General features: G+C 39.3%; 1 protein-coding gene across 1 annotated transcript in view; it reads right to left on the bottom strand.

Annotated features, from left to right (window-relative positions):
* Positions 1 to 887: 887 nt before the first annotated feature.
* ALDH9A1 (aldehyde dehydrogenase 9 family member A1) overlaps positions 888 to 27,788 on the bottom strand; it is a 183,141-nt gene continuing 156,240 nt past the window's right edge. Inside the window, exons 10-11 of the mRNA XM_033960396.1 lie at positions 7,158 to 7,270; positions 888 to 1,096 (exon numbers count right to left, since the gene is read on the bottom strand). Coding sequence (XP_033816287.1) covers positions 1,002 to 1,096; positions 7,158 to 7,270 — 208 coding nt within the window. The 3' untranslated portion in view covers positions 888 to 1,001. The remainder of the gene's footprint in view (positions 1,097 to 7,157; positions 7,271 to 27,788) is intronic.

The following is a 27,788-nucleotide window of genomic DNA, read 5'->3' as shown; positions in this document are numbered from 1 at the left end:
AACAATTATGCACTACAAGCCAGCTCTGTGAAAGATAAGTGCAAAAAATTTTTTAGCATATTTATTATATTTACATTTAGCACTTCATACGAGCTTATTGCATGTTTGTGGTTTTTTGCATACAACTTACCGACTCAATGAAAGACATCATTTACCTGGTAATATGGTTCCAAACACTATTGTGTTAGGACATCACAGGGTTCTGAGAGCGGTATTATAATCAGCAAGGATTGATTTCTACTGGAGTCCTCACCTGTTGCGGTTGATATTGCTTTGTAGAAGAGGACTTTTTGCCTTTTAGAGTGGTTGAGTTTGCAACTTTTCAGTGGGACATAAAATAATATGCAAGAAAGGGATTCTTCTAGTTCCTTATTGCTAATTTTACAGGCTAATATTTCTAACTGATTGGTCATTTTGGAATCCAATAGTTCAAATTCAAATCCTTCAGGATTTAGCATGTGAATTTTAAAATTATCTGGTAGGTCATTTATTATTGGATCCTCTTCAGACAATAGCCAAGTTTATGTTAGAAAAAGACAGGCTATTTGCTTGCTGATGATCCAATCTTTGATTAAAAATATTCCTTACAGATCTAGTATTAAGATATGCATAAGGAACAGAAGTGGATGTGATAGGTCTGGTAGATGTGGTGGTTCTGACAGGTTTTACTTCCCTTACCCTTATCCATTGACTGTGACCTGTTTGGAAGAACTTTATTTATTGGTTTTATTTTATGTACTAAAACTTTTTTAGCCAGAATTTCGATTCCAGAGAGATTCTGCACCATCTCAAGAACTTTAACCAGTAATCCTGACTGTCTAGAAAGAATCACCTCTTCAACTCTCTCCTTTCCTACAATACTAATAGAAAAAAACCCCACAGAAATCTTTAGTGAAATAGGATTTTATAATGCTTCTATCTGGTACATATTGAAATGGTTAGACGCAACATTAGAAAAATATTTTCTCCATGGATTGTGGTGTTGATTATTACTGGAGTACTTAGAATACAGACTCCACATCTCCCATCTCCACACACACGGTCTTCAACTGAGAGTAATAGTGTATTGCAGCTTCTCCATTTTCTCTTCCAAAACCTGTAAGACAAATCAGAAAGAAAAGTGAAAAACATTGCCCTTTCAATATTTGTAATATACACAGCTGCCTCACCCAGCGAACAGGATGGGTTACACCCCTACAGAGATCCAGTAAGAGCTGGGACAGAGTGTGCTAGTGGATAGAACACACTGGAGCCTGGGCCCTAGAAGAGAACATACACTTCAAGATACTGTATCTAATGTGTCAGCACTATTACAGGGATAAAGGTAAAGTGATTCAAAAGGCACAAATAGAGCATAATTAAGTAGAAATGCCTGTTGAAATTTTATAGTGACGTCCCAACTAACACTGCAGAAAAGAGAAACAAGATCTTTCACTGAGATAATGCGCAAGGAGAATATTAAATGTAGATGGTTATTCCTTTTGGTATACGAGGGGGTGCTGAAAAGTTCTCAGTCCAACCAAGAAGAGAATGATGTGGATATGGTTCAATCAATGATCTGAAACAATGTCAAAACAGAATTTTGTTTCTGTAAATTGGCACGTAATAAAAAACAAAACAAAACACTCTTCAGCTAAAGTAGCAAAATAACACTCAGAATTTAGGAAGTTAGTTGGGTGGGCTGAGAACTTTTCAGCACCCCCTTGTACCTATCGTGGTAGGAAGATGCACAAAGAGTGATAAGGGTTCTGGAAGATATAAAAAGTTCTACCTTCTGCTCTACCTTCAGTGACTAGGTCAGAGAAATAACTGCAGTAACATAAAGGGTCTTGGACCAAATGGAAGCAATGCTAGAGAGTGGTGGACAATAAGGAGATAGAAATGCAGAGTTATTTGGACATTTGAATATAAACTCTTTACTGAACTATGTAGCATTTGAGGAAACGGGCATATGGCACATTTTGAAAGAAGGACTGGGGAGAGGGGAAGATATACATGGAAAGCAGGGGAAGGGATATATCAGGAAAGCAGGAGAAGGGGCCTGTTGGAAAGCATGAACTCAAAGAGGAAGCAGTACCACTATATAAGGGAGTGGGGAGAGCTGAGGGATGGTGGAACAGACAGCATGGCTCTTTCCCAGAGATGCAGGATATGAAGGGGTAGGGAAGAAGGAATCATTGGGGGGGTCAAAGGAGCAGGGGAAATTGGATCACAGAATAAATGGGCCAAATATGAAAATGGCATTATAGGAGATAGACTGAGGTGGGCAACTCTTACAAGATACCTATTTAAGGACTTATAGCGAAGATTATTTTCAGAAATATTTTGTAGCTCTAATTGGCAAGGGCCCAGGTGGCGGTTATGGTAATCCTACTTAGGCAGGAGTTTGAAGGGAAGCTGAAGGATGCAGGTTGTAGAGGACTGGATATTAAGAGAACGTATCAGGGACAAAAACAAAACAAAACAAAAGATTACCATCCATATATATACTCCCAACATGGGAGAAGTAGATTTTTATAAGTGGGTGGAACAGAAGGTGCTGGCATTTAGAGAAGGGGAAGTTATTATGGTGGGACTGAAATATTACTCTGGATGCTAGATTTGACCACTTTAAAGGTAGGGATGAAGTAAGTGTTGTCCTTAGGAGGTAATTACACATGATGCTCAAACAACTGAATTAGAGAATGACACGGGGACAATTTGTCCCCGTCTCCACAGGAACTCAATTTCCCCATCCCTGTGGGTTTTGTTACTGTCCCATTCCTGTAAGCTCTGCCTTATCCGCACAAGCCTCGCACACTTATGATTTTAAAGTGTTTGAGGCTTGTGCAGATGAGGACGGAGCTTGCAGGAATGGGGCAGGGACAGGAAAAGAATTTACCAGGATGGGAAAATGAATTCCTGTGGGGATGGGGAAAATTTTGTCCCAGTGTCATTCTCTAAACTGAACTTGTTATATTTGGCATCTACATCACCCAAGTCAGAAGGCATTTACATTTTACTCAACAACACATCAAGTTTATACCAGAATTGATTATATATTTTATAGAAACGTAGATGTTATGGCAGGAGACTACAGGATTGGAGATCCACTCACTGTTGGACCATGCACTGACTTGAATAACAGTAAGGAAAAGAAGATGAGACAGGAGGAAAATTCTGGAGGCTAAATAAAGCACTGTTAAGGGATAAAGAAGCGGTGGAGGGTGCTAATCTTCTTTCTTGTAAATCCACACTTTATTTCGGGCCTGGATAGACTTAGCAGATAAAGACAGATTGCTCACCCTCTTCAAGGTAGGGAGAATGAAAGGGCACTCTAAATTTGAAAGGGGATAGATTCCATACAACATATCTAAACCCATGCCGGCTCTGTGATGTAAACAAAATAATTTAAAAAAGACTTTTCTTCTCTCTTTTAGGTCCTAGTTCACGCCTGCCTTCTAACACTAGCTCTGGCAGGATACACATTTCAAATCTGACATATTGTAATCACAAAACAGAAAATAAAATTATTTTTTCTACCTCTTGTTGTCTGGTCATTATTCAAAAACTGTGGATACAGATGTTTTGGAGATAATTTATTAAACACTGACATATAAAACTATGAAAATTCAATTCAAAAAGTACAATGATAAAAAATACTGTGATAAAAATCCAACCGGACCCTACACGGTCCGTGTTTCGGCGAACACGCCTTCCTCAGGGGTCCATGTGAGCAAAGAAAACCGCAGACAAGCTGAAGTAGCAAAAAAATGCATTTTCAACTGTAATTCTGGTGCTTGTTTGGAAGTTATATGCTCTTATTATATTCTGGACTTGTTAAAGAATTGAAATAAAGAATTAAAAATTTAAAAAGTGGGACTAGTGCTTAACCAATTGTATCATGTGTTCCAAATTCTGCTATTCAGAATTATTACTGGATGGCTTGAGCGTACTGGGATATGTTCGCTACTGTAACCAGAGTTACTGAAGTGCCGTTGACAATGTTTTCTTCATGTATTGCTTGCGACTTTCATTTGGAAAAAAAAAAATCATACACCCACCCCCGAACCAAATACACAAAATAAGCAGTTTTCTAGGAACAAAAATAAAATGTTCTTGAGACAAAAAATATGGATTTTTTTTGGATGTGGTCCACAAATTTAGAGGAAACTATTCTTGGAAAATGTAGATTTCTTCGTTTCCATTCAAGACTAAGAAAATAATCACTAAACCTTTTCTGATTCCAAACAGTTAAAGACTTTTCTGTGCTGGAATCTATTCATGTTTCTATTGGGTCAAGTGTTGCACAATGACTTGTCATCCAAGTCCTAGATGTTGAACTATCAGATAAATATGTGGTAATTGTACTCAAGAAGTGTACTCAATGAGAAGTAAAGCAATGTGCTGTGCCGAGTAAGATCCAGTACAGAACAACATCTCAGCAACAATTAAGAACAGTAATCAAGACATGCTGTGCGCATACAGAGTGTCATTGTTGAGTTGACCTTCTCACAGATGCCAAAGATACTGAGACATCCTATACAAGGTCAGAGCTAAAGTATTCTGACTTGGAGTTCAGCAGATAAAAGAAGATAGACTTTTGAATTTAGCTGCAGGCCACAATCCATGTGTGTTCCACAATTCAGATGGGGACAGTGTTTTATTCCCTATGGTCCAGGGCTAGACAGGCTGAGATATTACCAAGTTGTTAAGTGTGATTCAGGATCATTGAAGCATGGTTAGTTTAGGTTACACTTCGTTCTATTAGGAAAAGACTAAGGTTGCACAAGGAACAATTATTAGTTGTGTTGATAATTGCTATCAAATGTGATTATATCTGTAATAACAATTGCTGCTTGCCATGCCAATATACATATTTTCTACTACTAATAAATTATAACACACATTTCCCAACTTGGCATATCTCCTTACTATTGCCAGCAAACCTATCTGAACCTTAGGGTCAAATGAGGAGCAAATCATACCCTAGGGCAAAGCTAATTACAGTGGCACCTCGGTTTACGAGTGCACCAGTTTGCGAGTGTTTTGCAAGACAAGCAAAACATTCGCAAAATCGGTGCCTCAGAAACCGAGCGCGCCTCGATTTGCGAGTGCCCCCCCCCCCATGAACCGGCACCCTCCCCCCCACGATCTGGCATCCCCCCGCCGCCATCGGGCACCCCCCCTTGCTGTGATCGGGCACCCCCCTCCCCCCCCGCTGCGACCTGAAGTCCCCCAGAGCCCTCTTCTTACTTTAATGTAGCACCGGCATGTTGGCCTCCTCTTCTGTGCTGGCCTTGAGCATGTGCGCATGCTCAAGGTCTGCGAGTTCACGTTCTCTCTGAGAATCTAAGTGTTGTAAATGCCCATTTACACTAATATTCTATAACTAGTGTTTAAGCCCGTTACATTAATAGGTGCTAGAATAGATGTGTAGACTTTTAGCACAATGGAGCGCTGAGAGGTTTCTTTCTCTCTTTCTTTCTGTTTGATTTTCTTTTTCTCTCCCTGTCCCCCTTTCTTTCTGTCTTCTTTCTTTCTGTCTCTCTCCCTGCCCCCCTGTCTTTCTGTCTCTCTCCCTGGCCCCCTGTCTGTCTGTCTTTCTTTCTGTCTCCCCTGCTCTGCAAGGATTTCATGTCCTTTCCAGTCGGTTGGCAGGGAGGATTCAGCTTTTTTGCATTTTCCAGCTGGGGCAATTGTGGAGGTAGATAGGATGCGTCCCCGAGATGCAGGCAAGATGTCCGATCACAGCTCTCCTGTGGTCACCGCAGTAAATCCACAGTAATGGAGAAATTTGCAATTGGTTTACCACAGGAATGGGGGACAAGACCTTTCACCGCCCTGTGGGAATAGGGACAAGACCTTTCACTGTCCCACGGGAAAGGAGACAAGACCTTTTACCGCCCCGTGGGAATGGAGACAAGACCTTTTATCTCCTCATTTGAACGGTGAAAAAGCTTGCCCACGTGGTAAAAAAAATGCACCTGTGTCAGACTCGGCATCTCCTCTTGCACCTATTTTACCTTCAGGAGCCAGCCATGCCACGATGAAGACAGAAGGAACCCAAAACCAAAGCCTGAGACCAATGTGATTTGAAGAATAAAATTACCAGATAACAAAAGATAGAAAAAAATAAATTTATTTTATATTTTGTGATTAGAATATTTCAGATTTGAAATATGTATCCTGCTAGAGCTGGTATTAAACATAACTGGGGACTGCAAAGCCCAGGCTGTGCTTCTTTAGCTTCCAACTGGCTTAGGGCTCTCACCTAACACTATTCCTGTTAGCTTGATTTTTCTATGCAGCATTCTGTAGTAATTTGGTTTGTTCAGTTTTCACAATAGTTTGGGGGATATTTGTGACAGGGAGGGGATACGGGTTTTGTTGATCCTTGCTTTGTATAATTTGTGCTTAAAAAATGACAATTGTACAGAATATTGTCTCTTTTTATACTTTAATAAAATAAGTTCAGTATAAAATCATGACTATTCAAGGCTTGTGTGGATGGGATCTGACAGTTTGCAGGGCGGGGACAGGGACTGAGTTCTCAGGGACGGAGCAGGGATGGGGACTGAGCTCGCGGGGATGGGACAGAAATGAGGACTGAGCTCACGGGGAAGGGGCAAAGACGGGGACAAGCTCACGGAGACGTGTTGGGAACGGTGATAAATTTTTTTCCCCGTGTCATTCTCTACTCTCCTCCCTTTTACCTCCAGCTCCTTGGCTTCCCGGGCAAGCAACCCCAGTCACAATGCCAAAGAGCTGCAGTCATGTTCCCCCATGCCCAGCAGCTACCCTTGGGCTGGGGAACCCCTGTTAGTCCCTGTCTGTGCGCCTGGACCCCTAGAGGACTGGACATTTGCCATTCATCAAGGCACAGGCTGGCTGGGGTGGGGGTAAGCCATTGTCGAGTATGCGCATGAAGAGGGAGGGCAATGGAGAAACTGCCGCAGGGTCCTACTCCGTATGCGGAGGCACGGACACCCGGAGGCACGCTAAGGGTTTTATTATAGTTGATGGCAATTACATGCATAATTGTCAATATAGAATTCCTGTTTGGTAGACAACATCCAAGCGCCTAAATTTCAGCAACATTTTCACAATTACCTCCATGGTATTCTGTTACTACCACAACAGCCCATAGGTTTTTCTACTTCAATACAACCACTTACCCGATTTCTTGTATCCACCAAATGGAAGCTCCACGGGGCTGATGTTGTAGTTGTTAATGAAGCACATGCCAGCCTGGAGAGCTGCCGCCACCCTGTGGGCACGTTGAATGTCTCTATAAAACAGCATCAAGACAGGCTGAAGGCATTTAAAATACTAGTCACTCCCAAAAGAATGACTTTTGACATTTTTTTCCCAAGTCATTAGAAAGCCAAGATTCATCAATTCAAGTGATACAAAACAAAGTGAATATCTTACACAGTAAAGCATCTACTGAAAATTCATATATTCTACAAATAGACATGATGACTGTTTTAGGAAAAACTGATATTTCTTCTTTATCAAAGTCATTTTGTCCAGAGATCCAAAGAATGGGACTGTCATTATTCAAGGCAAGATTTCAGATTCTGGAGTCTATAAGCAATATAAGACAGCAGATCCCAGAAAGCAGCTGTGTGTCCGTTTATGTTTGTGGAGCAGAGGGTCTCCTGCAGGTGGGGAAGTTTGTGGTATCTTTTATTGTAACTCTCATCTTTTGACCTGTTCCTTGCCAGATCCAAGGGCAATTCTGCAAGCAGCAGCCCAGAATTGCTCAATTCTCATCCTTCCTGACTTATCTGTTGCTTGCAGCACTTGATATGCTGATCTCATTTGGATTTTGAGGGTTTTGCTCTGACTTGGCTTTCCTGTTATCTCTCTCATTGCACTTCTATTAAAATTAATTGTGCTGTGTCATCTCCAACCTTCTCCCGTGCTCACCCCTGCCAAGTCTCCAGCTTCACTACAGTTGAATTCCAGCCAGGGGGTAAGCCCTGATACACACACGTCAGCTAGCAGTGTCATCTGATTACTGGCATATATATGACATGGGCTAGATTGGACCCTGGAACAGACAGGTTGAAGGAGAAGTTGGCAGTCTCCTTTGCACAGCTTCAGCTGCTCATGGACTCTGTAGACAGAATACTAAGCAGCCAAACTGAGCCAGTCCACAATCAAGACTACTGCAAGGCCCTTGCCTTAGTGACAGACTACAGGGCAGCTGAGCCTCATGCACAGCTGGCCCACCCTACCCAAACCAATTAGATTGTTGCTACTGCATTGTGTCAAAGGTGGGCACCAGGCAGCAGTAGTTGGGAGGGAGACTTTGGGACCTACCACACGTGGGGCAGAATAGGCAATGATCTGGGGTGGGAGGGAGATGGAGGTGGCATGCTGGGAATAAAGAGGGAAGATGGGAGAAAAATGATGGACAATGGAAGATAGAGAGACAGGAGGATGTTGGACACAGGGGAAATAGGGAAATGCTGGATAGGGTCAGAGAGGAAGATTTAGTGAAAGAATGGAGAATAAGACTGGGGAAGAAGAGAGTGATGAGGAATTGGAGGGATGGGTTGAGGAAAGAGAAAGCTATAGGTAGGTTGAAACTGTAAGAGTATCAGATACAACTCTGAACACCTTTTTGGGCAGACTGAATGGACCGAAGAGATATTTATCTGCTGACATTTACTATGTTACTAGGTGTTGTAAATTAAGAGAGAAATGTTAGGTTCTCTGCTCGTCTTTGTACCCTGCAATCCAGGCAAATAGATATAGAGGAATGAGAAGACAAATAATAGCTTAATTTGCCAAGATTTCTATGGGTAGCTACAGCCATGGCCAGTTTTGCATGATCTATGTTTGGAACTTAAAAATTGCCCTGTTGGGTCAGATCAAGAATCCATCCAAGACCAGGGGTGCCCAATACGTCGATTGCGATTGACCGGTAGATTGGGAAGGCAATGCGATTCGATCGCAGAGCCCATCCCAGGCTCCGTGATAGACTCGTGTTGCCGTCCCGATCTACCATGTCGATCAGCCTTCCTCTCCTTGACGTCCCCCACTGCCGCCCCAAGCTCTCCCGAGGGGCCCACTGAAGAAACAACAACAAGTAACCGACGATCCTGCTTTCATGGGCGTTTCAGGATTTAATTTATTTCTTTTTGCTGGTGGACGACTCTGCGAACTCCCTCCTCTCCCTTTCCCCTCCCGCGGCAAGTCTACCCAGTCTGGTTGAGACAGCTATGCTGAGCAGCACATTGGAGAAGTCGTATGAGTTTTGGCAGGAAGCCCATCACGGAGCACCTTCCTTGTTCCTGGGCTTCCTCAGGTCCGGGCCCTTGGCTGTGTCAGTGGAGGCCTCTCTGAGTCCGTCCTTAAGGGGAGTGTGTCTGTTTGGCGGTGGTCCTGCCTTCCCTCCATGTCAGTGTCGGTACAGGAGGCAGCGTCGTGATAGTCAGTGTGTGCCCCATCCGGGGAATTGGAAGCAATCGGATTCCCGCTTTTTCCCCCACTTCCCTCTGTCGGCCAGGCGGTCAGTCGTGAAAGAGGTAGCTTTTGGTCTGGCATCGGGGAAAGTTTTGCACTAGCTCAGTGGTCTTGTTTTGGCCTGTCGCATCCTTTCCGCCAATGCAAAAAAAAAAAAAAAAAATGCTGGCAGCATGCATTATTTTGGTGCATGGGAGGGGTTATTAATCTCAGTTTGATCTTGGCATGGCCTTCCCTCTCGGTTCTTCTGGCAGGGGAAGATGTGTTCCTTTATTGACCTCAATCTTTTCCTTCTTCGGGCAGATGATGGGACTGGGGAGAACTTAAGGGAGAGAGAGAAGGGGGCAGATGATGGAAGTGGGGAGAAACCGGAGAAGAGAGAGAGAGAAGGGGCAAATGATGGAAGTGGGGAATGGAGAAGGGAGCAGATGGAAGTGGGGAGAAACCAGAGAAGAGAGAGAAAGAAGGGGGCAGAGAGAAAGAAGGGGGCAGAGAGAAAGAAGGAAAAGTTGGGGGAGAGAATGAGGTCTGGAGGAAAGGAAGCATACAGGAGGCTGAAAGAAGGGAAGAAATATTGGATGCACAGTCAGAAGAAGAAAGTGCAACCAGAGACTCATGAAATCACCAGACAACAAAGGTAGGAAAAATGATTTTATTTTCAATCTAGTGATCAAAATGTGTCCGTTCTGAGAATTTATATCTGCTGTCTATATTTTGTACTGTGGCTCCCTTTTACTAAACTGCAATAGCATTTTTTAGCGCAGGGAGACTATGAGCATCGAGAGCAGTGCGGGGCATTCAGCGCAGCTCCCTGCGCTAAAAACTGCTATCATGTTTTAGTAAAAAGGGAGGGGGTATATTTGTCTATTTTTGTATGGTTGTTACTGAGGTGACATTGCATAGAGTCATCTGCCTTGACCTCTTTGAAAAAACCCCGGAATATGAATGATAATTAACATTTTCTCTGCCTTTCAGTGTGCTTTGTGGTTTGTTTGTTTTTTAAATTTTATTGTTGATAGATCATTTTGACTTGGTCATTTTAAAAGTAGCTCGCAAGCCCAAAAAGTGTGGGCACCCCTGATCTAGACCAGCATCCTGCTTCCAACAGTGGCCAGTTCAGGTTACAAATACATAGTAGAGTCCCCCCAAATCCAAAAGACAAGTAGTGAATTTCCCCAGGTCTGTCTTAATAACAGTTCAAGAACTTTTCCTCCAGGAATTTGTACAAACATTTTTTTAAACCCAGCTATGTTAACTGGAAGAAGATAGCGTTGGTTTCAAAGTTGGTGGCCAAAATATAAACAACCTACACTATGCAGATGATACAAGCTCATCACCAGAAACAAAGATGACATGCTGTTATCTACTGAGAAGTCAAAGTTGAATGGCGTTACTCAAGAGAGTTCGGAGGAGAGCGACACGACTGATTAAGGGGATGGAAAGCCTTTCATATGCTGAGAGATTGGAGAAACTGGGTCTCTTTTCCCTGGAGAAGAGAAGACTTAGAGGAGATATGATAGAGACTTACAAGATCATGAAGGGCATAGAGAGAGTAGAGAGGGACAGATTCTTCAAACTTTCAGAAAATAAAAAAACAAGAGGGCATTCGGAAAAGTTGAAAGGGGACAGATTCAAAACGAATGCTAGGAAGTTCTTCTTTACCCAACGTGTGGTGGACACCTGGAATGTGCTTCCAGAGGACGTTATAGGGCAGCGTACGGTACTGGGGTTTAAGAAAGGATTGGACAATTTCCTGCTGGAAAAGGGGATAGAGGGGTATAGATAGAGGATTACTGCACAGGTCCTGGACCTGGTGGGCCGCCGCGTGAGCGGACTGCTGGGCGCGATAGACCTCAGGTCTGACCCAGCGGAGGCATTTCTTATGTTCTTATGTTATGTTCTTATGAAAGTCATAAACTCAATTGAAAGGAAAGTCCAGAATGAGAGGGTGCAGGATGAAGTTAAAAGGTGATAGGCTCTGGAGTAATCTACGGAAATTCTTTTTACAGAAAGGGTGGTAAATGTGTGGAATAGTCTCCTGGTAGAGATGAATTCAAGAAAGTACTGGACAGGCACATAGGATTTCTTAGGGAGAAGAGAAGGCAGTGGATGGGCCATTTGGTCTTTATCTGCCATCATGTTTCTTTGTAAATCAGAGCTTGTGACAAGGCTGCTGGGACACACCAGAGTATGTGCCTTATAGCAATGAAACATGCAAAACCTACATTATAGATCATGGCAAATGCGCTTTAACGTGGAAAAATGCAAGGTCATGCATATAGGGAAAAAAAAACCCGTTGTTCAACTACAAATTGGGGGGGGCATTGTTGGGAGAAAGCAGTCTTGAGAGAGACTTGGGAGTGCTGGTGGATGCATCACTGAAGCCATCTGCACAGTGTGCAGCGGCCTCAAAAAAAGCCAACAGGATGCTGGGCATCATAAAAAGGGGCATAACAACCAGGACGAGGGAAGTCATCTTGCCACTGTATCGAGCGATGGTGCGTCCGCATCTGGAATATTGCGTTCAATATTGGTCGCCGTACCTCAAGAAGGACATGGCGGTACTCGAGAGAGTCCAAAGGAGAGCAACGAAACTGGTAAGAGGGCTGGAACACTGCCCATATGCCGAGAGGTTGGATAGGCTGGGGCTCTTCTCTCTGGAAAAAAGGAGGCTCAGGGGTGATATGATAGAGACCTTCAAGATCATGAGGGGCATAGAGAGGGTGGATAGGGACAGATTCTTCAGGCTGAAGGGGACAACAGGTACGAGGGGGCATTCAGAGAAACTGAAGGGAGATAGGTTCAAAACGAATGCAAGGAAGTTTTTTTTCACCCAAAGGGTCGTGGACACTTGGAATGCGCTACCGGAGGACGTGATTGGGCAGAGTACGGTACAAGGATTCAAACAGAGACTGGACGGATTCCTGAGGGATAAAGGGATCGTGGGATACTGAGAAAGCTAACCAGAAAATAAGTATAGAAACCCGACCAGGTCGTGCATGTGCAAGACCGGAGGGCTAGGACTTTGATGGGAAGATAGGACTCAATAGGAAACCAAGGTGGCATGGGGGCCCCTTCTGGTGATTTGGACAGGTCGTGACCTGTTTGGGCCGCCGCGGGAGCGGACTGCTGGGCAGGATGGACCTATGGTCTGACCCGGCGGAGGCACTGCTTATGTTCTTATGTTCAAAGCTGAAAGTCATAAATGGGATTAGAACTATCGATATGGGCATGGCCAGGTGCTATTAATAATTAAAACTGGAAAATAAAAGCATGTAAGGTGATACAAGGAGATTAAAACTTTTAAATTATTAGGGGTAAATGAGACAGGTGAATTGTGGAACTGTCTGTAAAAGGTTATTTTATATTGGCTATGATAGTATCAAACTGAATGACAATATTAAAGTTTTTATAAGATGTAATTCTTATAGCCCGGAGTTAGAAAAGAAAAAGAACATGCTGACATGGATAGAGGAAGCTTATGTTAAGAACTTTCAGGAAATGAAACAAGAGGTGATGATTTTCCTAGAAGGACAGGATACAGCCTTTACAGAGATTAAAACACACAAGATAATTAGTAAAGTTCTCATACAGAAGTTAAAAGGATGTCTGCTTTTCATAGATTAGGATGCACATCACATTTAAGGAAAGTTATTTCAAGTATATAAGGATAGAAAAAGTAAAATACTGCCACATGCTGGGTTTAAAAATTGGGCTTAACATTAAATTTAGGATTTAAATGTAAAGTGACGTAAGGTATTCGGGGGAAGGAAGTCATGTGATCAACTGTGCCATTGTATTCTAAAGTATGGTAATTATTATAATGATATCAGATTAAGTATAAAAAGTCTTTGGTTTTAACCCTCCTTTGGAGAGCACAGAAAATTTGATAACGTGTATTGGCTCTCCCCAGACATGAAAGGCATTAATAAACATGTATTTGATTATTACACAGCTTATTCTCATGTCTGTTATTTGAATTCACAGAATGGAGCCTCTAGCCCAGTCATGTTGGGTGAGAGAGAGTCCATTCTGGTAATTCTTTTGGCCCCTTTGTTCAAGTCTTGAACAGAACTGAACATAAACAAAACGAAAATCATAAACACGGAAAATGATGATGATGAGGATTTCTATCTGCTGGGCTCTTTCGTAAACAAAGAAGCAATTAGCAGGGAAGAAATACTCTGCAGATAAGCACTAGGTCGCTCTTCAATGAAGGCTCTTGACAAAGTATTCAAAGACAAGGAAATAACACTCCAAACGAAGATCAGATTTGTCCAAGCACTCATTTTCTCAGTGGTCAATTAGAAATGCAAAAGCTGGACACTGCGGAAACAAGGATTCTGGAAGAGATCAAACCGGCTAAGTCACTCGAAGCCCAAATGATAAAGTTACGACTGTCTTATTTTGGTCACACTGTCAGAAGAGAAAGATCATTGGAGAAAGACATTATGTTTGGGAAGATAGAAGGAACCAGGCGAAGAGGGCGACCAGCAATCAGATGACTGGACATGTTGAAAACAACCATGGGGATAACACTAGAGGACCTTACCAGACTAACACAAAACTGATCTCTTTTTAGATCAAGTTGCTAGGACTCGAACACGAGTCGATGGCATCTAACTATGTTATCTGTTTTTACCACTTAATCCAGAGCTTAACTTTATGCTGAGTGAAAACTACATTCTCCTATTTCTTTTAAATCTGCCACTATGTATCACTGAGTATCCTCTAGTCTTTATACTTTCTGAAACATGTTTACCAATTCCACTCCATATAGGATTTTGTAGACCTCACTCATATCTCCCCTAGCAGTCTTCTCCAAGCTGAAAAACTCCAATCTGAATGGCAATCTGATCCATTAACTCTGGAGAAGCCTATTTACAGATCATATTTATTGCTGGATTTCTACTTTATTTTGTACCTATTTTGGAGTACATTTGTATCATGGCATAAGCTAAACCCACCGAAGTGAACTTTCAATCTTCCAGCAATCAAGTGCTCAGCACTCAAAATGTGAACCACCATTTCCAAGCATGACAGCAACTATCAAGAATTCGGAAGTAATTTTGTGGGCCTTACTAAACAAAATTATTCAAATAAAAAAAAGTACTTCACAACAATAACAAAAGCCTTATTAATGGGGATATAAAGGTGAATCTCACCTCTGTAATGCAAAGAACTGATAATCTGGAAACTATGGTGCAAGATCTACAGTGTGGAGCAAAACAAATCTCCCAACTAAAACTTAACTTGGAGGACCTTAATTGCACACAATGCTGGGAATTGCTGAAAGAGTAGAGGTAAAGGTGTTATGGTATTTATAGATTGGCTGCTCCCAAAACTCTTAACCTTTGCAGGACCCTTCGAAATTGAACAAACACATTGTTCTCTGGTTCATCTACAGGGCGGGGCACAGTATCCTCAACTTAACACTTCCAATACAATAAGCCATCTGTATGTTATAGAAATCTTGCAGAAAGCACAGTTCAAAATCCCAGTGGAATAAGAGAGGAAAAAAATATTTCCCAACCTTCTCAAGGATATAATAACATGTCAGGAGACAACTACTGGTCCTTAGATCACAGTTGAAATTGGTCAGGGCCAAATACAGGCTATTCTATCCTGCAGCAATGCAGGATACTCTATAACAATCCACATCTGTGAAGACTCCTCCTTGCTACAAGACTTTCTTAATGAAAAACTGGAAGTTAGTAAGAACGCTTACAATGACCTAGTATTGGTTGCTATGGGATAGCTTTTGTGCTGAATGTACCATGACTCCATATGGACCTTCATTTCCATCTACTTCAACACTATGCTCTCTGATTTCAGCATCACCTGCATTCTCCTCTTCCTACGTGAGTGCTCTCTATGACAGCCTGGGACAGCTGCCAGGAAACATTTCCATTTCAGACTTGTGATGTCTTTTGGCATTTGTGCTGCCTATTTTGAGGGGATTCTATAAACGGAATTCAAAATTTGGCATTAGACAAAAATGGCAAAAACACAAATTCTAGAAAGGTTTCTGGGATTGTTGTAAAACAATGCTAAACACAAAGAAAACTAGTTACCATATATATGCAAATATAAACCAACCTGGATATAAACCAAGGCAACCTTTTTTCCACCCCCCCAAAAAAGAGGAAAAAAGGTCGACTCGAATATAAATATGGGGGGTTAGTATTCAAGAACAATGTGCCGTAGACCCAGCCCTCCTCCCTCCCTGTTCTGCCAGGCTCTGCACCCTGTTCCCCCTCCCTTCCTCCCTTGCCTTCCCTACCAGGATCTGTATCCAGCCCCCTCCCTCCCTCCCTCCCCTGTCAGTCTCTGCACCCAGGCCCCTTTCTTCCCTGCCCTGAAAGAATCTGTACCCTATCTGCCTCCCTCCCGATGTCTTATAGGCCTCCACCAGTCCTGCTGTAACTCCTAGTGGTCCAGAATTGTACACAATATTCTAAATGAGGTTTTACAAAGTCTTATCAATACCTCTTTTTTCCCTATTTGCCATTCCTCTCCCTAAGTACCCAAACATCCTTCTAGCTTTTGCCATTGCCTTTTCAACCTGTTTGACTACCTTAAGATCATCACATACTATCACACACAAGTTCTGCTTCTCTTTCGTGCACAAAAGTTCTTCACCCCCTAACTGTACCATTCCCTCGGGATTTTGCAGTTGAAATGCGTGAGCTTTCACTTATTAGCATTAAATCTTAGTTGCCAAATTCCAGACCCATTCTTCAAGCTTTGCTAGGTTCTTCCTTGTGTTATTCACACCATCAAGAGTGCCTACTCTATTATAGATTTTGGTATCTGCAAAGAGGCAAATCTTACCTGACAGCCCTTCAGCAATATATCTTACAAAAATGTTAAAAAGAACAGGCCCCAAAAACAGAACCTTGAGGCACACCACTGGCAACATCCCTTTCCACAGAGCGATCTCCATTGATCTCTACCCTCTGTCGCCTTCCACTCAACCAGTTCTTGACTCAGCACGCCACTTTGGGACCCATCCCAAGGGCATTGTTTTTTTATTAGACGTCTGTGTGGAACACTGTCAAAGGCTTTGCTAAAATCTAAAAACACCACATATAGCGCATTACCTCTATCCAATTCTCATCCAGTCAAAGAAATTGATCAGATCTATCTTACAAGACCTACCTCTAGTGAATCCATGTTGCCTCCAGTCCTTTAATCCACCAGTCTCTGTTTTAAAAGTGTTTCCATTCATTTGCTCAACACAGAACTCAGACTTACCAGCCTGTAATTCCCTACTTCTTCCTTACTTCCACTTTTGTGGAGACGGACCACATCCGCCCTTCTCCAGTCCTCTGGTTCCACTCCCGACTCTGGAGAAGCATGTCAATCTTTTAGAAAGTTCTGACACATTTTGCCAGCACTGCTTCAGAAAACCCGACAGAGACTTCTCAGTATGCTGGTCTAATAAAGTAAAACCTATCAGGGGGCGTGGCTTAACGCGAACACAAATGGACGTGTGATCGCGACGCTCCTCTTCATCTAGGCAAAGATTATTAAAAAATATATCCTCTTTTTGCCGATTTTCAATGAAAATAACTACCTGATAATATTAAACTTGTGGCAGATCAATATTATCTTCATCCGCCGAAATTGAAGCAAAGCCTGAGGGAAGGAATCAAAAAAGCGTTTCTCCTCTGTGCTGGAACGATATTGAGAGCGGATGGGGAAAAAAATAAAAATAAATAAAAGACTTAAGATCACCGGAAAGAAAGTGCTGCCGAGTCTGAAATAAAGCCCTGAAAGAACAGGTCTGTTTCCCTTTTGACGGTTTTTCACGGCAAGTTGTTGAATCTTTGTATATTTCCTTCACTAAACGGCGAGATATAGGTGAACAAATTACTCATAAAGTAAATTAAATTAAGCCAACTTCATACTGACTAGAGGAAAGGCATTGAGAGAGGGGAAATAGCAGTGAAGAGAATTGGAGAGGGATCGATTTTGGTGTGAAACCGTTATAAACTGATTTTTAGAACTGTGGCGGTTTTTGAAGCTGTCCTCTCCTGCCGGCGCTAAACTGAGAACTGAGGGCGAAGAATCGGCGACTTTCTATCTCTTTTACTGGGACGGTAAGAGACTGAAGACAGACTGCAATAAATTGTGAATTTGCCCCCCTGTAGTCGATTCTTTAGAAACTAAAGTTGTGACAGATATTGCCTTCCTCCGCCGAAATTAAAATAAAACCTGAAAGTGAAGAAATCAGGGAGAGGGAGCGCCATTTTTCTCTCTGTGCCGGAGCGATGCAGTGCTGAGGGATAGGTGACAGACGAATTTGAAGGAGCTTGAAGGCATTGAACTACCCGAAGACAGAGAGAGAAAGAAAAGAGTTTCCCCCTTTGATCTTTGGTTTTTGTTTTTTTTCTCAGTGCGGCATTGGGAGATATAACAGACAAGAGAGGAAGAAAAAGAAAGAAAAAAACTGTCAATAAAAATCCTACTGCCGAAGTTAGAACGAAATCCTGAGAGAGAAAAAAAAAAAAAAAGAAAAAAGGATTATTTTCTCTATTATTGATTATTATTTTTGGATAAGATGTTGATGGAGTGACTGACAAAGATTTGATGTCATCTCAGTGCTAATGCAAAGCAACAAGAGAAATTGGTACTGCCAAAACTGAAATAAAACCTAAGATAGGAGAGCTAGAGGATTTTAATATTTCCTCACCATTTTTTTCTTTTAAGCTGGTATAGTAAGATATCAAAGACAGATTACTGGGAATTGTGACTGAAATAGATTTTTGTGTCTCCTAATAAATATAAAGAAAGTAAAACCCAAGAAAAAGAAAACAACAACATGGCAAGTACCAGACAAAACAAAAATGAGGCTGGTATGTCAGCAAAAAGACAAAAGCAGGATCAAATAAACCAAGCAAGATCCCACTTCCTGTTGAAGAACCTGACATATTGAGTAAAGCAGAAGTTATGGAAGAACTAAGACAAATTAAACAAATGCTAAAGGAAACTGTAACCAATATGTCTGAAATGAAGGAAGAAATATTGAACATCCACAGACAAATGGAAGTTAATAATAAAAGAACAACTGTACTAGAATCTAAAATGGAGGTCATAGAAAGTGAAACAAACAGATGCAAAAATGACAGTCTGGAATTGAATAAATTGAAAGATCAACTGGAAGACTATGAGAATCGAGGAAGAAGGAAAAATATTAAACTTTTTGGAATACAAGAAAATTTAGAAGGAAAAAATGCTATACATTTTCTAGAAAACTTAATTCCAAAAATATTACAACTGGATTTAAAACAACCACTAGAAATAGAAAGGGCGCATAGAATCCCAGTTAAAAATGTAGAAAATCAAGGCAGGCCAAGACCACTAATATTCAAAATGCTTAGATACCAACAAGCATTAGAAATATTAAATGCTGCCAAAAAAGACAAAAATCTAAATTATAAAGGATCCAGAATATGGTTTTTGCCGGATTTTGCTAAAAACACAGCAAATAAAAGAAAGAGACTATTAGACATGAGACCACAATTAAAAGAAAAAGGATATAAATATGGACTATATTATCCGGCAAAAATGAGAGTATCATCAGGAGATAAATCCTTGTACTTCGAGGATCCAGAAAAACTAAAAGACTTTCTTTCTAAATCAGAACCTATGACATTTTAATTTAAAACATTAAGATTGGTTTTGATGACATTATGAAAAATTATAAAAGTATGAGATATTGAAATACTGAAGAAAGAAAAATATGATCTAAAGAAAAGACAATAAAAATATAAAGAGAGAAAGAATAAGATATAGAAAAAATATTAATACCATATTAAATATATGTTTAAGATAAAATTTTATGATGTAAAATATAATACTAGGGAAATATAAATTAAAAATTGATAAATGGATGAAGATACATTAATGAAATGTTAGAAGTAAAAAATGACTAAAGATATTAAAGGTTAATATAGATAGATAGAAGGGGATGTTGATTGAGTATTGGTTGCCTAGAGGGGAGGAGAATGTTCGGGTTGCAGTTCCAATGTGTATCCTTAAGCAGTCATTATATTGGGTGGGAAAGGGAGGGAAAAAGAGGGTATTTACTAGAATGATTAAGGAAAAAATAAATAAGGGATTGGATACTTCAAGGGTAAATATGTGTGTCATGGAAAACATTTTATGGATTCTAAATATGAAAGAAGAGGGGAAGAAGATTATACAGATAAGATTTAAAATATATAATGTCTTTTAAGATATACTCTATTAATGTCAATGGCCTGAATCATGTAATCAAAAGAAAAAAGGTATTAGCATTTTTAAAAAAGCAAAACGCGGATATTTACTGTCTGCAGGAGACCCATCTTAATACAAAAGAATCACATAAACTAACGGGTGGATGGGTAAAAGAATGTTTTTTTGCTCCAGCAGATGGTAAAAAAGCAGGGGTAGCAATTCTTATAAACAAAAAATGTATGGCCAAGATTAAGATAATAAATTCAGACCCACATGGAAGATGGATACATGTTGATATAGGTATGGGAAATAATGCCCTGACGTTATTTAATATATATGCCCCTAACTCGAATCAATCAGAATTTTTTAAAAAATTACAGAATATGTTGTTACCACTGGCTACTTCTAATTTAGTAGTGGCTGGAGATTTTAATGCTGTAATGGATCCATTATTGGATAAAAAACCAAGTAAAAGTATAAAATCATTAGGTTTAGATAATCTGGCTCAATCATGCGATTTAAAAGATATATGGCGTATTCTTCATTTTAATGATCAGGAATTTTCATTTTGTTCACAGGTTCATAAATCATTTTCAAGAATAGATTATATTTTTGTTTCAACAAATGAAGTGCAACAGGTGATTAAAGCTTCCATAGATCCTATTATTATTTCGGATCATGCAGGAATATGGATAGAATTACAATTGGATAAAATGGAAAAGGGTAGACCTCTTTGGAGATTTGATAATGCACTGCTTGTGGATGATAAATTTTTGGAAAATTTTAAAACACAAATTAATGATTTCTTTCAAATGAATTTAGTGGAGGATACATCTATTGAGAATGTATGGGATGCATTTAAAGCAACTATGAGGGGTAATATTATATCATATTCAGCTTTTATTAGGAAACAGAATAAAATGCAATATATAGAATTAGAAAAAGAAATCAAAATATTAGAAGCTAAATTGATAAATAAATGGGAAAATGAGATATTGCAAGCTCTGTTGAAAGCAAAAGGTAAATATAATGAATTAACTTCAAAAATGATAAGAAAGGATTTGTTTTCCAAACAAGCAGTGTATTATGGAAATTCTAATAAGGCGGGGAGATTATTGGCAAATTATCTTAAAGCAAAAAAAAAGGAAAACTAATGTTAATGGGATAAAAGATGATAATGGTACAATAACAAATCAAACAAATATAATTTTAAAACAATTTCTAAAATTTTATAAAGATCTGTATTCTTCCGAGCCTTATTTGGAGAGACAAAAAGATGGTAAAAATTTTTTAGATTTAATTAATGGACCTAAGGTTCCTGATCATATAAAACGGAGTTTAGATGAACCTATATCATTAAAAGAATTAGAAACAGCATTGAGATCTCTTAGAGTTGGATCCGCTCCAGGTGGTGATGGTTATACAGTAGAATTTTATAAAACATTTCAAAATATCCTTTCCCAACATTTACTAAATTTATATCAAACACAACTTATAAAAGGTGATATTAAAGGTACATGGCTGAATCAATAATAATTGTTCTGCCTAAGCCAAATAAAGATCCTACTTTGGTTTCGAACTACAGGCCTATATCTTTAATAAATGTGGATAATAAACTTTTGGCGAAAATTTTGGCTTTGAGATTAGCCAAAGCTCTCCCACATATTATAGATATGCATCAGACGGGTTTCGTTGCTAAAAGACATTCCTCTAATAACTCTAGATTATTGTTTCATATGTTAAATTTATCAAAAAAAATAGATGAACCGACTTTTACAGATTCCTTGGATGCAGAAAAAGCGTTTGATAGGGTAGAATGGAATTTTATGTATCAAGCTTTAGAATGGTTTGGTATAGGTTCTGGATTTATACAAATGGTAAAAACTTTGTATAGCTTCCCGATTGCAAGATTAAATATTAATAATATGATATCTGATGGATTTCAATTGCGGAGGGGAGTTAGACAGGGTTGTCCTTTATCTCCTTTGTTATTTGATATTATATTAGAACCCTTATTGTTAGCAATACAACAAACGGGGGAGATACAGGGTATTCCATATTCAGATATGGAATATAAAATTTCGGCTTATGCTGATGATATTTTGCTTTATTTGAAAAATCCAGAATCTACCTTATCTTCTTTATTGGAATTAATTGATAAGTTTGGTAAATTTTCAGGTTATAAAATTAATTGGAATAAATCTGAAGTTATACCCTTAAATGTTCATTGTGTAAAAGGACTATTTAAAGATTTTCCGTTCATATGGAAGGAAGAAGGATTTAAATATCTTGGCATTCAAGTTAAAAATACAATTGAAGATACTGTAAAAGAAAATGAAAAATTTGTATTAAAAAAAGTTACGGAGTTGTGTGAGCAATGGAACCCTTTACATATTTCTTGGTGGGGGAGAGTTCAAACTATTAAAATGATGATCTTGCCTGTAGTTTGCTACCAAATGAGTATGATACCTATTTATTTTCAGGGGTCCTTTTATAAAAAGATTAATAGCATTTTAACGAAATTTCTTTGGCTTGGTAGAACACCTAGAATAGCTTTAGTAACTTTGCAAAAATCAATTAAGGAGGGAGGGGTAAATTTTCCAAATTTTTATAGGTACCATCAAGCCTATATTCTACATCAGGGTATGTATTGGATCCTCCCAGAACTTATAGATAATGTACCAGATTGGTTATATTTGGAATGGCGCCTTATGTTTCCCCTAAATTTAGTTCACCTTCCAAGTATTAACATGCCTAGAAGATACAGAGAAAACAAAATATTAATGGATACTTGGAAAACGTTGAGATTTATTAGTAAATTAACACCTATCCCAATAAACAAATCAACAAATCAATCTCTATGGATAAACTCCAAGATCAAAATTGGCGGAGCTCAAATTCTTTGGAAGAACTGGATTATTGCAGGCATTAGATCTTTAGATGACGTTATTTCAGAAGGTAAACTGCTGGATTTTTCACAATTGCAACATAGATTTGGTCTTAGTAAAACACAAAGTTTTAAATGGTTGCAATTGAAGCAGGCCATTCAGGTTGGGTTCCCTGAATGGAAAACATTGAATAATCAATATAGTTTAAAGTTCTTATGTTTTCAAGCAGACTTCCTAGGACATCAAGCCGCATTGTGGTATAAATTAATATCTGGATATTTGAATAAAAAACCAAAAAATGGTCTAAGAGATATTTGGAGCATTGAGATTAAGCATCAAATTAATGCATCTCAATGGCCACTAATTTGGTCTTGGAGAATGAGATGTACAGTGTCAGCATCTATGAGACAAACTTGGTTCTTTTTATTACATAGAGCTTTTTGGACCCCTACACGTTTGCAAAAATTAGACAGTTCTAAGTCCAATAAATGCTGGCACTGTAATCTGGAACCAGGGACATTAGATCACTTACTGTATCATTGTCCCTATATTAAAACTTTTTGGAATTCAATTTGGCCACAAATTAATAAATTGATGGAAAATCATATAGCTATATCATATGATACGGTATTATTTGGAATGATGATGAGGAAAAAAAGTCAAATTTCACCAGAAAATAACAAGCTTTTATTAATTATGACAGGGGTTGCCATTCAGCATATAACTAATAATTGGAAAAATTATAACAACCTAAATTATACATTTTGGTGGAATACAATATGTCATATATTTAAAATGGAAAGAACGATAGCAATACAAAGAGGGACATATACTAAATTTATAAAAATATGGGGGCCATTGACAAAATACTGCAATGAATAAATAGTAGGATTTTTCTTCTTCTTTTCTTTTTTTAAATATCTTTTTTATGACACACATAGAGGGGGGGTAATGAAAATAATTTCTACATAATATGTTATAATATGTTATACAATACGTAATGTATGAATGAAAAGTAATAGAAGGGTGGAGGGAGGGAGAGGTGATAAAAATATATTTAGAATATGATATATTAGATATAAAAGTGATATTGTGTATTTATCAATTGTATTTTAATATTTTGTACACTTTATGTAAAATTTGAAAATTAAAAATAATATATGAAAAGTAATAGAAGGGTGGGGGGAGGGAGAGGGGGAAAAATATATTTAGAAATATGATGTATTAGATATAAAAGTGATATTCTGTATTCATCAATTGTATTTTAGTATTTTGTACACTTTATGTAAAATTTGAAAATAAAAAATAATAAGGAAAAAAAAAAGTTAAACCTATCAGTATAGCTTCCAACATCTAAAAACATAATCAACTTATAATATACTTTTGGCGAATGCCGGAGGGTACCTCACTCTATATTCACTTATTTTGAAACTGAGAATCATCCACACTTTGACCAATTATATAACAACCTGGAAGTGACTTCATACATCTGGGAAAAATTTAAAAGAGGAAAAAACCCACAAAGATCAAAAATTCTTTAAAAAGCCCATCACTGAGGCTGAGGCCCCACAGTGTGACTGCCATTTATAAATCTACTTTTTTTCTTTCTTCCATAGGACTGCTGGTAGGTGGCCTCTATGCTGAATCTTCAGTGCTTCCAACACAAGATATCTCAAATTAGCAATGTGGTGAGTTTTTTCATGCCAATGCTGGGTAAGTGGGTGTGTCAGATCATACACAAATGCTCCACAATCCTGGTGCGTATGGACCTTGTTGTATGGCTAATGTATAACAATGGGCAGAGACACTTGATCAAATATACGACCCCAATAGTGTCACAATTGGTGTCTTGTTTCAATCTGTATTCTTGCGATAGTGATGTGTGCGTAATGGATTGCATGACAATGAACAATGTCCACAAGTGCTATGGCCTGCCACAACTTGTTTAGACTTTCAAAATATGATTTAGTAACCAACTCCTTAAGGTTACACCCCGTAGAAAAGGTAAAACAAGGCGACTCTTGAAAAATTTAATGATGGTGTCGCTGGTATGTGTGTTACCATACTCACACAGGGCTTTTCAAACAGAGCTTTGTCAAGCGTTTTTGGCTTGTTTTACAGTATCTTCAAATTTTTCAAGTCACCTCGTTTCGCTCTTTCTAGGGGATGTAACCTTAAGGAGTTGGTTACTAAATTATATTTTGAAAGTCCAAACCGGGTGCATGGCTCTATTGTGGAGGGCCATAGCACTTATGGACATTGTTCTGCATGCGCTCATGCTATTGTCACGCAATCCTTTATGCACCCGTCACTATCACAAGAAAACAGATTGAATCAAGACACCAATTGTGACCTAATGGGGTAGTATATTTGATCAAGTGTCCCTGCCCATTGTTATACATTGGCCACACCTCGAGGTCCATTTGCACCAGGATTGTGGAGCATTTGAGTAAGATCTGACAGGGGGATCAGACGGTCCCGCTTACCCAGCATTGGCATGGAAAAGCTCACATTGCTGATTTGAGATTTCTTATGTAGGAAGCACCGAACCTTCAGCATGGAGGCAGCCTACCAGTAGTCCTATGGAAGAAAGAGCAACAGTGGATTTATAAATGGCAAAAGTCACACCGTGGGGCCTCAACAAAGAGATTGAGTATTGGGCTTTTCTTCCTTAGCAACCAATACTCTATGAAGGTTGCTTTTATATATGGTGCCCTGAGTGTTTTAAAAGACACCATATATAATACGATGAAACCTTCCGCCCAATGTGTGGTGGCAGCCATAAAAGCAAACAGGATGCTAGGAATTATTAAAAAAGGGATGGTTAACAAGACTAAGAATGTTATAATGCCCCTGTATCACTCCATGGTGTGACCTCATTTGGAGTATTGCATTCAATTCTGGTCTCCTTATTTCAAGAAAGATATAGTGGTGCTAGAAAAGGTTCAAAGAAGAGCGACCAAGATGGTAAAGGGGATGGAACTCCTCTCATATGAGGAAAGACTAAAATGGTTAGGGCTCTTCAGCTTGGAAAAGAGACGGCTGAGGAGAGATATGATTGAAGTCTATAAAATCCTGAGTGGAGTAGAATGGGTACAAGTGGATCGATTTTTCACTCCGTCAAAAATTACAAAGACTAGGGGACCTTCGATGAAGTTACAGAGAAATATTTTTAAAACCAATAGGAGGAAATTTGTTTTTACTCAGAGAATAGTTAAGCACTGAAATGTGTTGCCAGAGGATGTGGTAAGAGTGGATAGCATAGCTGGTTTTAAGAAAGGTTTGGCCAAGTTCCTGGAGGAAAAATCCATAGTCTGTTATTGAGAAAGACATGGGGGAAGCCACTGCTTGCCCTGTATCGGTAGAATGGAATATTGCTACTCCTTGGGTTTTGGCCAGGTACTAGTGACCTGGATTGGCCATCGTGAGAACGGGCTACTGGGCTTGATGGACCATTGGTCTGACCCAATAAGGCTATTCTTATGTTCTTATGAATTTTTTATCTTTTTGTGGTTTTTCCCTTTTAAATTTTTCCTGGATGTATGGTGTCACTTCCAGGTCGTTATAATTGGTCAAAGTGTGGATGATGCTCAATTTCAAAAAAACTAAGTGGGTTTAAAAAATGTTTGGACAAGTTCCTGGATGAAAAGTACTCACCAACTACATTTCATTCATTCGTTTTCTCATGCTGCTTACAATATGTCATCTAAATATGGCCGCGGCATTCAGTTACTGCATGATATACACCCTCCTGATGCATCATCCATAGGATACCCAATCATACACTACTCTTCAGACAGAGTCTTCAAAGAACTTATCCAATCATCACAATCCACACCCCAGGCAAGTTCTTCAGAGAACTTTATCAATCATCACAATCCACACCCCAGGCAAGTTCTTCAGAGAACTTTATCAATCATCACAATCCACACCCCAGGCAAGTTCTTCAGAGAACTTTATCAATCATCACAATCCACACCCCAGGCAAGTTCTTCAAAGAACTTTATCAATCACCACAATCCACACCCCAGGCAAGTTCTTCAAAGAACTTTATCAATCACCACAATCCACAGACCAAACCTACCATATCCACCTATATTTATTCAGTTAAAGTTAGCCAATCACTGGTTTCATTCAATCCTAAAGGCTGCATAGTTTGTAATTCATGTATCCAACGGAGCTCTTTTAAATTTAGCGTCCGCATGAGGTTACCCTCCTTCCCACCCTACCTCCACAATGTCTAACACCCGTCATTTTAGATTGATAAAGTTCTTTGAAGAACTTGCCTGGGGTGTGGATTGTGATGATTGGATAAGTTCTTTGAAGACTCTGTCTGAAGAGTAGTGTATGATTGGGTATCCTATGGATGATGCATCAGGAGGGTGTATATCATGCAGTAACTGAATGCGGCCATATTTAGATGACATATTGTAAGCAGCGTGAGAAAACGAATGAATGAAATGTAGTTGGTGAGTACTTGAAGGAAATGGTATAATACCGATAATTATTCATTGACATTCCCCTCCCAATAACTCTTATGTTGCTGTGTTTGCTTTGTTGTAGTTAAGGCACTTCCCCTGTCCTGAGGAAGATACGAAACGCATTGGTGGGGTGTAGTGTAACAGCGACATTGCACTAACAAAGCTAAGTTATCTAGGTGATAAGAAATGATCAGTATATTACTTGAAAATGAATCAGAAAGAATGATAAATTACTGAAATAAATGAAATGACTGAGAAAACATATGGAAGAGATAAACATTCAATGAATTGAGATTTTGGAAATGACTTTAAAGATATTAGCATATTTATTTATTTATTAAAGAGCACAGAAACAATATGAAAAATTAGAATTAAAAACTGAAGAATATAAAAAAGAAAAAAAGAGATTAGAATAGAATAGAGGGCACATTTGGGTGAGCCAGTAACGAGTGCTGCCACATTGTGCTGCAGGAACCAACTAGCAGACAAGTGGCATTCTGAGATTCCCCTTGTGTCTTTTAAAAGTATTATAAGCTGCTTCATAAAGCATGATATAAATTTAAATAATAGTTTGAAAAATCTTTGATTGATTGATATTATAGAGTGCCTAATAGGATTGTATTCTTATGCACAGCTGGAGGAGGATCTTTTAGCACCTGTTCTATGCTCCCTAGAGGCAGGAGTAGGAGGAATTAAGCATATCCAGGATGACATAATTGGCATTTAGGGAGTGGGA

The sequence above is a fragment of the Geotrypetes seraphini genome, chromosome 10 (assembly GCF_902459505.1).
Source record: "Geotrypetes seraphini chromosome 10, aGeoSer1.1, whole genome shotgun sequence".
Taxonomy (NCBI): domain Eukaryota; kingdom Metazoa; phylum Chordata; class Amphibia; order Gymnophiona; family Dermophiidae; genus Geotrypetes; species Geotrypetes seraphini.
This window is presented reverse-complemented; position numbering and strand designations above follow the sequence as displayed.